Genomic DNA, 14,646 nt, shown 5'->3' on the forward strand with positions numbered 1-14,646 from the left:
TGGGCAGGTCAATTAGTTTCAGAGTACTGAACAGCACCAAACTTTTGACAATATTCCCACCTCAGTTTCCTCACTGTTCCCTTTCTGTCATATTTTACTTGAATAAGTGTGGCCATAAGCCACTGGGATTTATTAAATCCCTCTGAAATATTAATCAAGAGATAAGATATGCTTTTACACAGCACCTAGTCCAATGGTGCGTCAATTTCCAAGTGCTTCAAACAGAAATTAGCTGATCCAGGAGTTCTTCCAAGTTCCTATGCCCAAAGGTGTCCCAGCCATATTAATCTTTTTAGAAATACCAGAAGACATGTTCCATTCTTCAGCCCATTTAACTTAAGCATTGCATGGAGTTATGCTTCCATCAATAAGCAGTGGTGGAGTAACAAACATGGGCACATTATGCCCCTCTAGGTACAGAATTGGTAAGGAAAGCAGAAGGCTGGGTAGGGGTATAACCTTTCACTGTGCTCAATTCCAAACTCAGGTTCCCTGTATATTATAGGGGAGAGCTGGCCATTCCAGAATGGTATCTACAACAGCCAACATGCTGAGGACAACTTGGTAGGCATCTGGGTTTGACTTGACAACGTGGTAGAGTATCCTGCTGAGAGTATCACCAAAAGCAGGGCATTTGTATAATAGGGCCAGACTGCATAGGATACTGTGAAGCAGGAGACAAGATTAATATCACAAATACTGGCTTTTTTTTTTAGTATCTATCTGGTCATTTGGAGGTTTTTGTTTTTTATAAAATTTTGAAGCATACTACTGCTGTGTCATTGGTGTATGGCTCTTTGCAACCAACACTTCTGCTTTCCAGAGCCCATCTACTGGTCTTGCACTAAGATTTCCCAGTGCTCTGTGGATGAGGTCAGTCGAAGTCTAGTGTCTGGAATTCATCCTAGACTTAGGTTTTGTCTGCATAAGCAAGTGTAGTGCAATAGGAGCAGTCCTGTAGAGTGCATGCACTTGCTGTTGAGAACAGGCTGCACATACTATATGTGGACATGGACACAACATAACTACAGACTTTATGTCCTAAACATCAGCTGTCTCCCCAGCTGGCACCTTAGCTGGGGTTCTGAGGATGAAAATCCATACAGACTCCAGGAAGTCACCTCTGCGTGCAAAGCTTCCCTCTGTTCATGGACCTAAAGGTACAGCCTCATCCCAAATGCAATGACCCAACTGAATGGAGAGTTTTTTCCAAAACTGTTCAGTGGGGATTTTAAGAGGTGGAAAAGAGGTGGAAAAGGAATTTCATCTCCTGATGAAATTCAACAAGGGCAAGGGTAAGGTGCTGGGAAGGAATAACCCCATGTACCAATACAGGTTTGGGGCTGACCTGCTGGAGACCACTTCTGCAGAAAAAGACCTGAGAGTCCTGGTGGACAATAGGATGACCACGAGCCAGCAATGTGCCCTTGTGGCCAAGAAGGCCAATGGCATCCTGGGGTGCATCAGGAAAAGTGTGACCAGCAGGTCGAGAGAGGTTATCCTTTCCCTCTACTCTGCCCTGGTGAGGCCCCATCTGGAGTACTGTGTCCAGCTCTCAGCTCCCCCATTCAAGAACAGGGAACTACTCTCTTATGAGGAGAGGTTGAAGGAAGAGAAGACTGAGGGGGCATCTGATCAACACCTATAAATACTTAAAGGGTGGGTGTCAAGAGGATGGGGCCAGTCTTTTTTCAGTGGTGCCCAGTGACAGGACAAGAGGAAATGGGCACAAACTTGAACATAAGAAGTTCCATCTAAACATTGAGGATGAACTTTACTTTGAGGGTGGTAGAGCACTGGAATGGGCTGCCCAGAGAGGTGGTGGTATCCCCTTCTCTGGAGACATTCAAAACCCAGCTGGACATTTCTCACAACATGTTCCTGTGCAACCTGCTCTAGGTGGACCTGCTTTGGCCGGGAGGTTGGACTAGATGATCTCTAGAGGTGCCTTCCAACCCCATATAATTCTGTGATTCTGTGAAGAGACTTTGGCAAAGTCAAGAGTGTACAAAGTTTCAGACTTATCCTCAAGCCAGCAGCTGGGATGAACCCACGCTCTTTGGGGTTGTACCTGTGTAAGCTGGAAAGAAACATGGCACACAGAGATGTGAGGTAGTCAACCCACCTCCACAGGGGCACACACCTCTCTGAAGAGTCTTTAGCACTTTTCAGACACTATTGGATATTGGGGTATGGTATTTCTTAGAATAATTCCCTTAAAATAATGGCTTTTACCTTTTATTTCCCCTCACGTTTGCCCTGCTGGCGATGCCAGCTCTGGTGTGTGCCCTGTGGAGGAGGGCATGGCACCTCTCTGTGTGGAACAGCCAGGGTGAGCCAGGCCTGGAAACCACCACTGCACCTCCTCCCCGCACTCTGTAGCAATTTAAAACAAATATGGGGTGGCAGGGCGTCTGGGACAAGCAGGGAGAGAGTGAGGGGGAAGGCAGCGGGAAGGTGGGCACGCCGGGACCGACTGACGGAGCTCAGCGAGAGGGCGGCACCCGGGCGGGCTCCGACATCACCAGCGGCGGCGAGAGGGCCTCGCCCCGGGGCGGTGGAGGGGACCGGAGCCTCCCCGGGCGGCGCCGGGCTGAGGCGGGAACTGAGGACGGGGCCGCGACCAACACCCGGCGTCCGCCCTCCCACTGCCGCCCCCGGGGCGGGCCGGGCCGCGGCGGGACTTCGGCCGGAGGGGACGGCGGTGCCGGGGAGCGGCGCGGAGCGGCCCGTCAGCCATGTGGACGTTGCTCGGCGCCACCACGGAGCCGGCCGGCTCCAAGGCAGCCAGGGTCCGCTTCTGGGCTATCGTCCTGGGAGCAGCGGCGGGGCTCTTCCTCCTCGGGTTCCTCATCGGTACAGTGCAGACTGCACCCTCACTTGGGATGGTGCCGGGGGGGAAAGCTCTCCGGGCCACCTCCTGGAGGAGGGGGCTCGGAGCCGGGCGGAGGAAGGGCCGGGTGGGGGGTGAGGAGCGGGCGGGCTCCCAGCGCCCGGGGCTTTGTGCCGGGGTTGCCTGAGGTGCGTCCGTGCTGGGCGCCGCCGACACCTCCCACCCTCCCGACCCCTCAGACCGGGCCGGGCCAGGCACAGACCCCTCCTGGGATTCCTGGCTCCTCCGCAGGAGAAGGGGTCTGCGGCCGAGAGAGTCTTTTTTGGCTGGTTTGTCGATTTCCTTCTAAATGAAGTAGTTACGGCCAGAAGAGGCGCTGATTTTGTGAGGAGGGGACGGACCCCGCTGCCTTGAGGCCGCAGCGGCCCAAAGCAGAAAGGCGGGAGGATAAACACGGGGCTGGAGGAGCGGGTGAAATAGTCTTTAATTTAATATCCTACCTCGGCCCAAGGAGGCAGCCTGTCGGTCGCTGCCACAAGAGATTTCCCCCCCTCTTTGGTTCGCAGCTGGGTCAGGGTCAATTGAAGGTAGGAAGGAAAACAAAGGAGGCAGTTTTATTTTGAAATGCCTTTTGGTATGTACTTGGGGTTCGCGCCATCGGGAAGCCCTGGCTGAATCGCTCTCTCATGTGGAAAGAGCCTTTCCCTGTGCCAGGGACCGGTGCCAGCCCGTCACCCGCTCTGCTCCCCGCCAGTTCTCTGGTCTGCACTGCCCATCTACCTGCTGCTGTGTTTGCCCCCAGCGTGTCCAATCTCTGACTTTAAAATAAAATACTCCCAAATGTCAGAAACACTTTTCTTTCTGGCCAGGTGTTCCTCTCATCACTCACTCTGGTAACGCCTGCACGGTGAGGGAAGAATTCCAGAATAAGACCCAGACAGACCAAAGTGTGAGAAAGGAGTTACAAGGCATCTGTTCCATACAAAGGCTGTCTGTTTTGTAAAGCTCTGCCTTAATACTGAGCTGACTGATAGGACTGACAGCGTGATTTCACTGAATTTCACTGAATTTTAGAGTTGGAAGGGACCATAGAGATCATCTAGTCCAACTCCCCTGCCAAAGCAGGACCACCCAGTGATGTGCTGGTACTAAAGGCAGATAAGTCTCCTGGGCATGAACAGTAAAATAACTGTGATGAATAAATGTAGTATTTTATTCCCCTCAATATCTACCTTGGTAAATAAGTTCTCTTACTGCTGGGAGGGGGGTCTGCTACTGCCATCACCATGCAGCCTGCATTTATTAGTTTGTGGCTGCTTGTCTGCACTGAGGTAAACACAGTTGCAAAAGACACGGTGAGAATCTTGTGGTGATGCCAAAGAGAAAAGGTGCGTGTCTGGGAATATTGCTCTGGTGTTCTCACTGTTGTATTTCGGTGTGTTGTGCAGGCTGGTTTGCAAAACCCACAGAAAAGAAGACATCTGTGAGTCCTCATGAGGAGATGAAGGCAGCGTTTATGGGTGAAATGAAAGCTGAAAACATCAAGCGGTTTCTTTAGTAAGCAATGTCTAGAATAATAAAGAAATAAAATAAAATCCAAGCAGGAACCAGCGCAAGGATGTCACCAGACAGGGGAGGGTGTGCAGGTTCTCTGCCATAGATTTTATCTCAAGTGAGCTTTTTTATCTCAATCACAGTGAGCTGTGATTGACAAAACAGTAGTTTTGATTGATATCTCAGTAGTTAAAGCAATTAAAAATTGGCCAAGCTGTTGCTCAGCCCTTTGTGAGCGCTTGTACATTGTGGAAGTTCAGCCTTTCTCGTGTGTCCTTTTTCTGTCTACAACAATGTTTCTCTTACACTGATTTTTATGGAAAAAACATTCACCTCAAATTAGGCTGTATGAATTAATTTAAATCAGGAGAGATTAAATGGAAAATAGCAGAGTGCAGCAATGTAAAAGAGAAGAAAATCACACAAGTCTTCAAGCCTTTGGTTTTTCCTACAGCATAGGCCTTAATACTTTATTGCTACTCTCTCTTCACACTTTGTCATGTTGTGTCCAGATTTATGTGTTAATCTGTCACGATTCTGACCTTGTACTCACTTTCATGCAGAAAGATATGTTTCCAGGCTCTTTCTGTCTGCACAGTGAAGAGCTAGTACAGGCATAGTAGATATCAGCTAGTCGGCTGATGGTACATTACACAACTCATAATAAATCTAATAGTCTTAAAGCTTTAGAGTCTTTCTTAACACCATGGGTTTTTACCAATAATTTTTTCATCTCATCTATCCTTTAGTACTCAAATTAGTTGATTTTAAATTTACTCTTATTTCTTTTATTAAATCCTAAAAGCAAAGCTGCTAGCATTTGTTTCTGAAAATTCAAACAGTGGAAGGAGACAATATAGATTTTTTTTTTTTTTTCTGTTACAGTTTAATTACTCTAATTAATTTCTTAATTTCTGTAATTTAGAAGCTTTAACTACAAGGAAGCCAATAAACTATTATTTGTTTATTTTAGGGATCTTGTAAACAGATTGTTTCTCTCTAGGAGAGTGTGGTATATGTTAAGAGCTGACAGTTGTTATTCCAGGCAGTAATAGACCAGAAGTCATGGTTTATTGATAGAAAATTACTTCTTGTGTAAAGAGAGTGTTAGAGTATCAGTTATTTTAGGAGTAATCAACAAATTCAGGTTTGCCTTAAATTCCCAACCTGATTAAATAGCATGAAGTTGTATCCTGCTACAAAACTAAATGACTAAAAAGCCATTTTTGCTTTATAAGATTGTGGCAGTCCCACTCATTTAAGTGCGCTTGCCACAAACTATTACAAATAAATTAGCTGGAAAATACGTTCTCTTTACTGCATAACAGCCATGACCTCGACTATATAAACACTGAAAACTGAAGACTTGGGATTTTTTACGGTCTTAACCTGTGTTTTGGCTCCTAAAAAGTCAGCTGTTGTTAAACAGCCCTGTACAAGAACTCCTTTCTGCTTTCTTAATTCCCTGTCTGTGTGCCAACAGGAAACATTGTACCTCGTTTACTGTCCTGCTGCCAGTTCTGTGGTGAAATATGGCAGGTACTTAGTCACTGCTCAGAACTACCAGTACAGGCAATCAACAGATTAGAAGCAGAAATGAACAAAGACACAATATTCAGTTAAAAGAGAATATAATACAGGAAAATATTATTGAAACACAAGACTTAATTCCTAACTCACAAAAAAATGGCCACTGGCTCTAACAATAACACATAACTGTGCTCTTGGTTCAGTATGTCATCCAGAAAAGGGTAGTCCCTGTAGCAGGGACTCTTAGCCCCTTCCTTATTGAAGATCAAATTTCCTTCATTAACATCATCTGATGTGACACATGCTTCTATGGCATGTTGATGGCATGGTCATCTGACAAGATGAGGACATCATGAAGACAACCTCATTCAACTGGGAATTTCTTCATTTCACTTTACCACTGGGCTTTCTCAATGGTCTGGTCCATTTTTCTTTTCAGACAATGGGTTGCTCACTATTTATGGTATCTTTCACTGTTATTCACACTGGATGTTTTTTTTCTCTGAAGTCACAAGCTGTCGAGTTTTTGTGTTCCTTGTTTGTAAGACACTGTGAACTCAGTCTCTTTTGTTTCCCAACAAGACATATTCAGAGATTTTTAGAAAAATCAGTATTTGTGCCAAAATTAATTAAAACATTGGGAGCCAAAGAGAATATCCCATTAATTAAAAGTAACAATCAGACTAATTATGCACATTTCTAAATTGAATACACAAAGATAGTTGTACTCAATTCTTTTATCGCTTCACAAGTAAGGTCATTCTCGTTATGCATAGGAGTGATTGGGCTAAGGTCACCCAGAAGACAAGGAGTAAAGCAAGGACAAGACCCCACAGCTGATGTCATCAGGCCTTTCTTGCTAAGCCACACTGTGAGGAAGATGCAAACACCTGTGGTTTCAGGCCAGACTGAAACCCGTTACCTCAACTTACATGTAAGACAGGCAAAAGCACAGACACAGAGGAGTCTAGGTCCTTATTTAGCCTGAGTACATCTGATCATCTTTAAGGGGTATATTTCCAGCCAGGCTAAGAGGAGTTCTGATTATGAGCTGCAATGCCTGATCCTGACTCGTTTCTTTTTCTCTAGCAATTTCACACAGCTTCCTCACCTAGCAGGAACAAAGGAGAATCTGCATCTGGCACAGCAAGTCCAAGCTGAGTGGAAGGAGTTTGGTTTGGATTCTGTTCAGTTGGTTCATTATGATGTCTTGCTCTCTTACCCTGATGACACGAAGCCCAACTACATCACCATAACTGATGAGCATGGAAATGAGGTACAGAAAACACCAGTTTTTGCAACTAGAGAACAAAATCACCTTCACACACCAGCGAAACCTGGGAAGGAAAGCTGTCCTCTGCTCTGTTAATGGTTTGGTCCTGATCCAAAGCTATGGAAATGAGGGGCTCCAATTTGCTCTTATATTTTGAATCTTTGTTTCTTTAGGTACTAGCAATACTAATAATTACCCAGATTCTTACAGCATACTGACATGTATGGATTAAAGGAGAATTATGTAAGATAATTACTTTATGTAATTAAATTGTTCTAAAATTGTTCTGTTATTTAGAAAGATGGTCTTTACTGTGATCAGCATCATTATTTTCATTGATTCATTATACGGTATTGATAATTGTGGTAAATTAATTTTTTTGAAGAGTAGAGCTTAGTCCTTGAGATGTACTATCACAAGAAACATCAGTTCATTACAGAGAAGCTCTAGTGCTCGGAGAAGCTCCAGGGATGAGCTGAACACAAGCGCTTTTTAGCATTATGATCTGACCTGCTCTTTTCTGCTGCACTGAGACCACCTTAAGGGACCTTGTATTCATTTAAGTGGTGTTCTGTGTGAAGAGTGGAGGTGGGATTTGCAAGATCACACATTGAACCTGCATGCTGAAAATGATGCTTGATGCTTGTGAAAGTTTTCGCCACTACTCACTTAGACTTCTAAACTAGAGTCCTTTAAACTGCAAATGCATGTGAAATGTGCCTGAATAGACAGTACTTCTTTTCCAGATTGCCTGATTTACTTTTTTTCCTTTTTTCTTTCCCACTAGATTTTCAACACATCGTTATCTGAACCTCCTCCTCCAGGATATGAGGCTGTTAAAAATGTGGTGCCACCCTACAGTGCATTTTCAGCCCAAGGAATGCCTGAGGTAACATAGCAGAATAGTAAAAGAAATAGAAGTAGAAATGGAAACAGAAATAGAGGTAAGAACAGAAGAAGAAATGCATATAGACACAGAAACAGAAAAGATGGAATACGATAATGTAGTGTAGTAAATATAGCACAGAATAGCATAGAGCGATACAGGATAATGTGAAATTCCTGGGTCTTAGGCTTTAGTTCAAAACCTGACATTAGTAGGAAAGATGTCCTAGCTCTGATATTCTTGGGAGTTTTGCAATGAAGCAATGATCAAATTGCAATGGAGCAATGTTCAAATTGAGCAGTCATACATCTATTATTTTTTTTTCTCGTTTGAGTCAGAACTGGATTTTATTTTTACCTTTTTCTTAAAAAATATGGTCATACATCTATAATGTTGTCAGCTGCTATAAGCTTCTCCAGATATTTCCGTGACTATTCACCGTTGTTTCCCATCTTGACTAACAAATAAGACTTACATTTCTGTAGCCAAATGAACAATCTAATTTTCATTGCCCAAGGCTCACACTGACAGGCATAACTGCACAGTGTACTGTGTGCTTGAAAATGGCTTTTGCCAGCATTTCTAGCTGGCAGTTAAAATGTTGCTGTAATCTAAGCTTAACACTAATCCTTTCTATCTTGTACCAGCTGACAGGTTTTCTTTTATAAAGCTGGCCTGTGTAACAGGAGTTTTCTATCCTGTGATCGCTAGTGGTTTCAATTAATATTTCATAAGATTAGAAAATTTCTTTGTTGTTCTCAGTATCTTTCCTGTCTATACATTCTATACATAAAATAACGTAGGTTGGCAGGGCCCTCTGGAGGTCATCTGGTCCTGTCTCTGCTTTAAAGTTGGATCTGACCTTGAAACCTGCCAACAATGTTTTTAAGCACAGCCCATTACTAGAGTCATGTACTTCCTGAAGCTTGTTAATGAGCTGTGCAAGTCCAGAAGACAAAAGGTATCCTGTATTTGCCTCAGATACTCGAAGGAAGCTGGAGAACCAGGAAGATAGGGTGTACCCTAGGATATGACAGCTTTGAGTATTTAAAGAATTGCAATGGGAATTTTAGAACATAATCTAAGGTAAAATGCATGGATTCTGACTCTGTATCGTAACATAATATCCCCAAAGAAAGACAGAATAACTTCACCGCTTTATTTGTTTTCTGGAGAGCTAGAGTAAGTGATGGGATATGGGAAATAATAAAAACAAATTTTAAAAGCTGCAGCTTCCTCTTCAGAAGATGATTTTGTTTTAATTAAATATAAGAACATTGTTTCTGAAAAAACCCCAATAAATAAAAGACAGATTGTCTTTTCAAAATATGATGCTTATATTCACCTTATTTCATACTGCTTTGATAAAAACTCCAGGTTCCTAGCTAGTGCTGTTGGCAATAACATTCTCCAGTGAGAAGTTGCCTGCACCAGTACTGCAAACAGGGAGCATTTATGTAACTCAGCAGTGGGAATACTCAGTGGGCTCAGGGCCCTTCTGAGTTCTCCCAGGCCTTTTAATGTATTTTATGTTAAAAACCTCTCTATTAAAAACCAGAACTAAGCTGTGGAGAGAGATATTTGGAACTCGCCAAGTACAGTTTCTCTTTCTGCTCATTAATTTTGTGAACAAATCCTGCATAAAGCTCCAAGTTCAAGGGAGAAGGCTATAAAGTACCTGCATCACAGGCTGACTGTAGTCTTACGAGTAGGCAGCTTCCCGGAAAGTGGTGGAAATGGATCAAAGTTCTTGAGAGGCCCAGAACGCAGCTCTCACATATTCTGGGTGAGTGCTCTAATCAGGGAGATGCAGAAATACAGTTCAGCTTTGCAAGCACTCTTACTTTTTCCTGCAGCTACTTTTTAAGAATAAATGGCAGTGATTGTGTTTTGAAGGTTAAATACTGTCAGAGTGGGATAGGAGCTACTTGCCTGCTAGAGTGAGATCCTGCAGAGATTTAGAAGTAGTTCCCGCTCATTTCAGGTTCTCAGTAGATGGAAGATGGAATATATTCTGGTGTGTTATACAGATTATCAGAAAATGTATGTTTCTTCTGTGTGGTGTGTTTTAACTAAATGCCAGTAAACAGTCGGATGAAAAAAGTTAAACTTTGAGCAGGAACTTCTTTTAACAGAAATATTTAGCAGAAAGCAGACAAAGTAGTGAAGTCACATTCTATCAACAGTAGTTTGGAACGTTAATATCATAAATAATGATAAAATTCTGCTCTTCCCTTCCTTTCTAAGTGACTGCAAAAGTACTCCCATCTAGTTAATGATGGTCAGAAGTAAGAGGTGTGCTTGAGGTCTCTAACTATGCTAAAAGAGGCTAGACAAGAAATTTTATTAGTCCACACTACATTCTCAAAGCTTTTATTTTGCAATAGTTCTACAAACACGAGGGATTTCATCACATCACTAGTAAATTATGATACAAAATGGTCACAATTCTCTGATAAGAAGTTTACTACATCAATATAGTTCTTAGTCCTGTTAATGAAGGTTAAAGATGAAGAATTTTCAGAGATGCTAAAAAAATTAAGAAAGCCTGATTTACTATGCAATATATTGAATATTGCCAGAATCTTCAAATAAGTACTTCTTAATGTAATTTCAGATATCTAGAGATTGAATAAACACTAATTATTCTGTGACACCAGGAAAAATGCTACGAATACAGATTATATACTTTATATCATAGTTATGAGAGCTTCTTCTAAAGATCAGAGCTGTTGTTTTCTTTATGTCATGGCATCTACTTAATCAAAGACATTATTATAAAAATCCCTGTAGTGTGGACAGGTTTTCACCATAAAATGTTACTCTCATGTTAACTTGGTTTGCACTTTGTTATAGAACAAGGGCACTGAATGTGAGAACCCAGCAGGTTGCTAGTAATTGCTATAATTACAGCTCTGCAATTATGTAAGCCAAACTAATGAAATTAACATTTTTGTATATGTCAGGACAAGAGGTAATGGGCACAAACTTGAACATAGGAAGTTCCATCTAAACATGAGGAAGATCTTCTTTACTTTGTGGGTGGCAGAGCACTGGAATGAGTTGCTCAGAGAGGTGGTGGAGTCTCCTTCTCTGGAGACATTCAAAACCTGCCTGGACGTGGTCCTGTGCAGCCTGCTCTGGGTGGGCGTGCTTTGGCAGGGGGGTTGGACTAGGTGATCTCCAGAGGTCCCTTCCAACCCCATATCATTCTGTGATTCTGTCAGAAAAAATACAATAGTTTACAAATATAGATATTCTACACAAGAATCTAAAGCAATCTGAAAAAAGACTCTATTTACTGTGGTGTCTGGGTCCAAAATACCTCCAGCTGTCCAAGACTAACTTCAGCTTAAACAGACTACAAAGACAAGTAAATGAGCTCTGAGCATTTACTCTTAAGTTTTTCTGATTCAGAAGTCCTATCTTAACTCTCCATCGAGGACAAACTCTGTCAGCTTTGGATGGTAGGAGTCTAAATTCATCAGAAGTCACTTACCTACCTAATTGTCTCATGATGAAAGAATTCACACCAGAGCCAGTCCCAGAGCATATTGTTCCCAGCGTATTCTCTTACTAGATCTCATCCTCCTTTTGACATGATCATTGACATCCTTGTTTCAAATTCTACCTCTTTCTATCAGGGTGAGTTAGTGTATGTCAATTATGGCCGCACTGAGGACTTCTTTACGCTGGAACGTGAAATGGGAATTAACTGTACTGGAAAGATTGTTATTGCCAGATATGGGAAGATCTTCAGAGGAAATAAGGTAATGCCTTTATATAAAAATGTTACTTGTGCTGTCCTTCAGTTAATTTCAAGAGACTGAAACACTAAAGCGTTCTGGAGATTTTATCGTGAGTTTTTCATAGAGCTGTGCTCAAAGATTATTCTCTCTTAGAAGACATAAAATATATATTTAATATGCATTTAATATATCTGTAGGATAAAAGTAAATAAATTGGAAAATGTTCTGTATTTTCACTAAATTATCTGGAACACAGAAAGTTCCATTCAAATATGAGAAAAAACTTTTTTATGGTGAGGGTGACGGAGCCCTGGAACAGGCTGCCCAGGGAGGGCGTGGAGTCCCCTTCTCTGGAGATCTTCAAGACCTGCCTGGATGCAGTCCTGAGTAATGTGCTCTAGGCAATCCTGCTTTAGCAGGGGAGTTGGACCAGATGATCTCTAGAGGTCCCTTCCAACTCTGACAATTCCGTGATTCCGTGATTTACCATTCTTAAAGATACTGGCCCCTTACCACAAAAAAGACATTGAGGTGCTGGAGCAGGTCCAGAGAAGGCCAATGATGCTGGTGAGGGGTCTGGAGCACAAGTCTTATGAGGAGAGGCTGAGGGAGCTGGGGTTGTTCAGCCTGGAGAAAAGGAGGCTGAGGGGAGACATTGTCACTCGACAACTACCTGAATGGAGGGTGTAGAGAGGTGGGGGTCGGTCTCTTCTCCCAAGTCACAGGTGATAGGATGAGAGGAAATGGCCTCATGTTGCACCAGGGGAGGTTCAGACTGGATATTAGGAAAAAATTTTACCCTGAAAGGGTTACCAAGCATTGGAATGGGCTGCCCAGGTAAGTGGTTGAGGCACCATCCCTGGAGGTGTTCAAAAGCCAGGTTGACATGATGCTGGGGAACATGGTTTAGTGATGGGGTCTTTTGTCAGAGTTAGGTTAATGGTTGGACTAGATGATCTTAAAGGCCCCTTCCAACGTAGATGATTCTATGATTCTATACTCTCTGAATGGAGAAAACTTAAAAATTGAAGAAGGTATTGCTGTCTAAGAATCTTCTATTAAAATTAAATAGAAACACCTCAGAGTTAGTAATATCTAGAGGGGCAGTTGTCCTGTGGTTTAGAAATTACATGCCCTTGTTGACACAAAGGATGATATATTAATTCATTTCTAATGACTGTTTATGTATTGAAGAATTAGGTAGCCTGTATAAAATCTGGAGAACCATACTGTGATTTTCCAACTTCCTAATGGTGTGCAAGAATAGAATAGAGGATTAAGGCAAGTGCTGTATTTTCTGAAAAAAGCTATGGTATTTCTGAATTTAAATACCCATATTTAATACTGTTGAGGATTAGTTGTCACTCAGTCACTATACATCACTGTCTTATCTAGTAGCAAAACAGATTGGGATGTCACAATGACATATATTTTCTCTCCCTCACTCTCCACCAAACAGGATTATACAATAATAAAGTTGCATGAGAACACTTTTTTAAATCAAAATGATATGCAGGTCCATCCTTCTGCTGCAATAAACCTAAGCCTAGTGAAGTAGCCTCTTTGGAGTTAGGCTTGTTCACAGCCAAAGACAGTTTCAAGCTCTCCAATAATAATGTTTCTGTGTAGTCTGAAGCCTGAGATATGTTAGGAAATCGTTTAGGTAAATCAGGTAAATACATGACTAATGAAAGATAAGATTGCATGAATGTGATACAGTTTTTTCCATCCATGATGCATACATTTCAGGGTGCATACATTCTGGATGACAGAATACAAACTTGGGTTATGTACTAATACTGTGAAGGATGCTTTTCATTTTAATTAGTCAGTTGATTGTATTGATCTGGATGACAGAATACAAACTCGGGTTATGTAGTAATACTGTGAAGGATGCTTTTCATTTTAATGCAGTTGTCTCCTGACTAAAATTCAGAGCAACACCAAACCTCTTCTTTCCTATGGAACCTGATATCTGCATATACATTTTCAGGAAATTCTATGATATGAGACAGTTACAGGCTCTTTACTTAGCCCAAGCAATGTAAAAGGCCTGGAGGAATAATCACTGAAATTTATACTACTTTCTTTTGCCCCTCAAACTCTTGTGTCAAGCCATAAAGAACTGAATAGGGACCAGAGGTGTGCTTTGCAGGTGAAGAATGCTGAATTGGCAGGTGCCAAGGGACTTATTCTATACTCTGACCCTGCTGACTACTGCGCCTCAGGAGTAGATCCCTATCCAAACGGCTGGAACCTTCCAGGTGGAGGAGCTCAGCGTGGAAATGTATTAAACCTGAACGGGGCCGGGGATCCTCTGACACCAGGTTATCCTGCAAAAGGTGAGTGACACGAAAAGTCATGCTCTGAGGGTCTGGTTTCAGGAAGGGAGGGGAAGGTAATGGGGATATTCTTTCCCTTAGAACCAAACTCATTTTTTCTTGGTCTTTCTGTTGTTCAAAAGAGGCAGCTTTGGGCTTCGCATCAGTTGGCCATTTTGGCAAATGGTGCATGAGAGAAAGTGAGGGGATGTTAAGGGAGTCACACAGTGCAGTGCTGGGGTGCTTAACTTCACAGATATACCCACAAGTATTTGACAGCTAAAGCTGTCCAGAGACGGAGACTCCACCACTTCAGAGAGAAGTATTTTTTAGCTAATACTAGAGAGATGTATTTTTACCTAAAAGCATTTCAATGCAAAAAATTAGCAAACTTTTAAAATTTCCAGCCAGCTCTAAAAGCATGACTGCAGGCACTCTCGGAGAACTTTTTTAGTGTTTCTCTGAAAACATGTTGATAAAGCATAAAGAATGAAATCACT

General features: G+C 42.4%; 1 protein-coding gene across 1 annotated transcript in view; it reads left to right on the forward strand.

Moving 5' to 3' along the window:
* The first annotated feature begins 2,664 nt into the window (after positions 1–2,664).
* Positions 2,665–14,646, forward strand: part of LOC106897600 (putative N-acetylated-alpha-linked acidic dipeptidase) — a 29,183-nt gene continuing 17,201 nt past the window's right edge. The window contains exons 1-6 of the mRNA XM_014958355.1: positions 2,665–2,856; positions 4,282–4,390; positions 7,007–7,193; positions 7,978–8,079; positions 11,721–11,846; positions 13,981–14,167. Of these exons, the coding sequence (XP_014813841.1) occupies positions 2,739–2,856; positions 4,282–4,390; positions 7,007–7,193; positions 7,978–8,079; positions 11,721–11,846; positions 13,981–14,167 (829 nt within the window). The 5' untranslated portion in view covers positions 2,665–2,738. The remainder of the gene's footprint in view (positions 2,857–4,281; positions 4,391–7,006; positions 7,194–7,977; positions 8,080–11,720; positions 11,847–13,980; positions 14,168–14,646) is intronic.

The sequence above is a fragment of the Calidris pugnax genome, unplaced genomic scaffold (genome assembly GCF_001431845.1).
Source record: "Calidris pugnax isolate Ruff unplaced genomic scaffold, ASM143184v1 scaffold252, whole genome shotgun sequence".
NCBI classification, from domain to species: domain Eukaryota; kingdom Metazoa; phylum Chordata; class Aves; order Charadriiformes; family Scolopacidae; genus Calidris; species Calidris pugnax.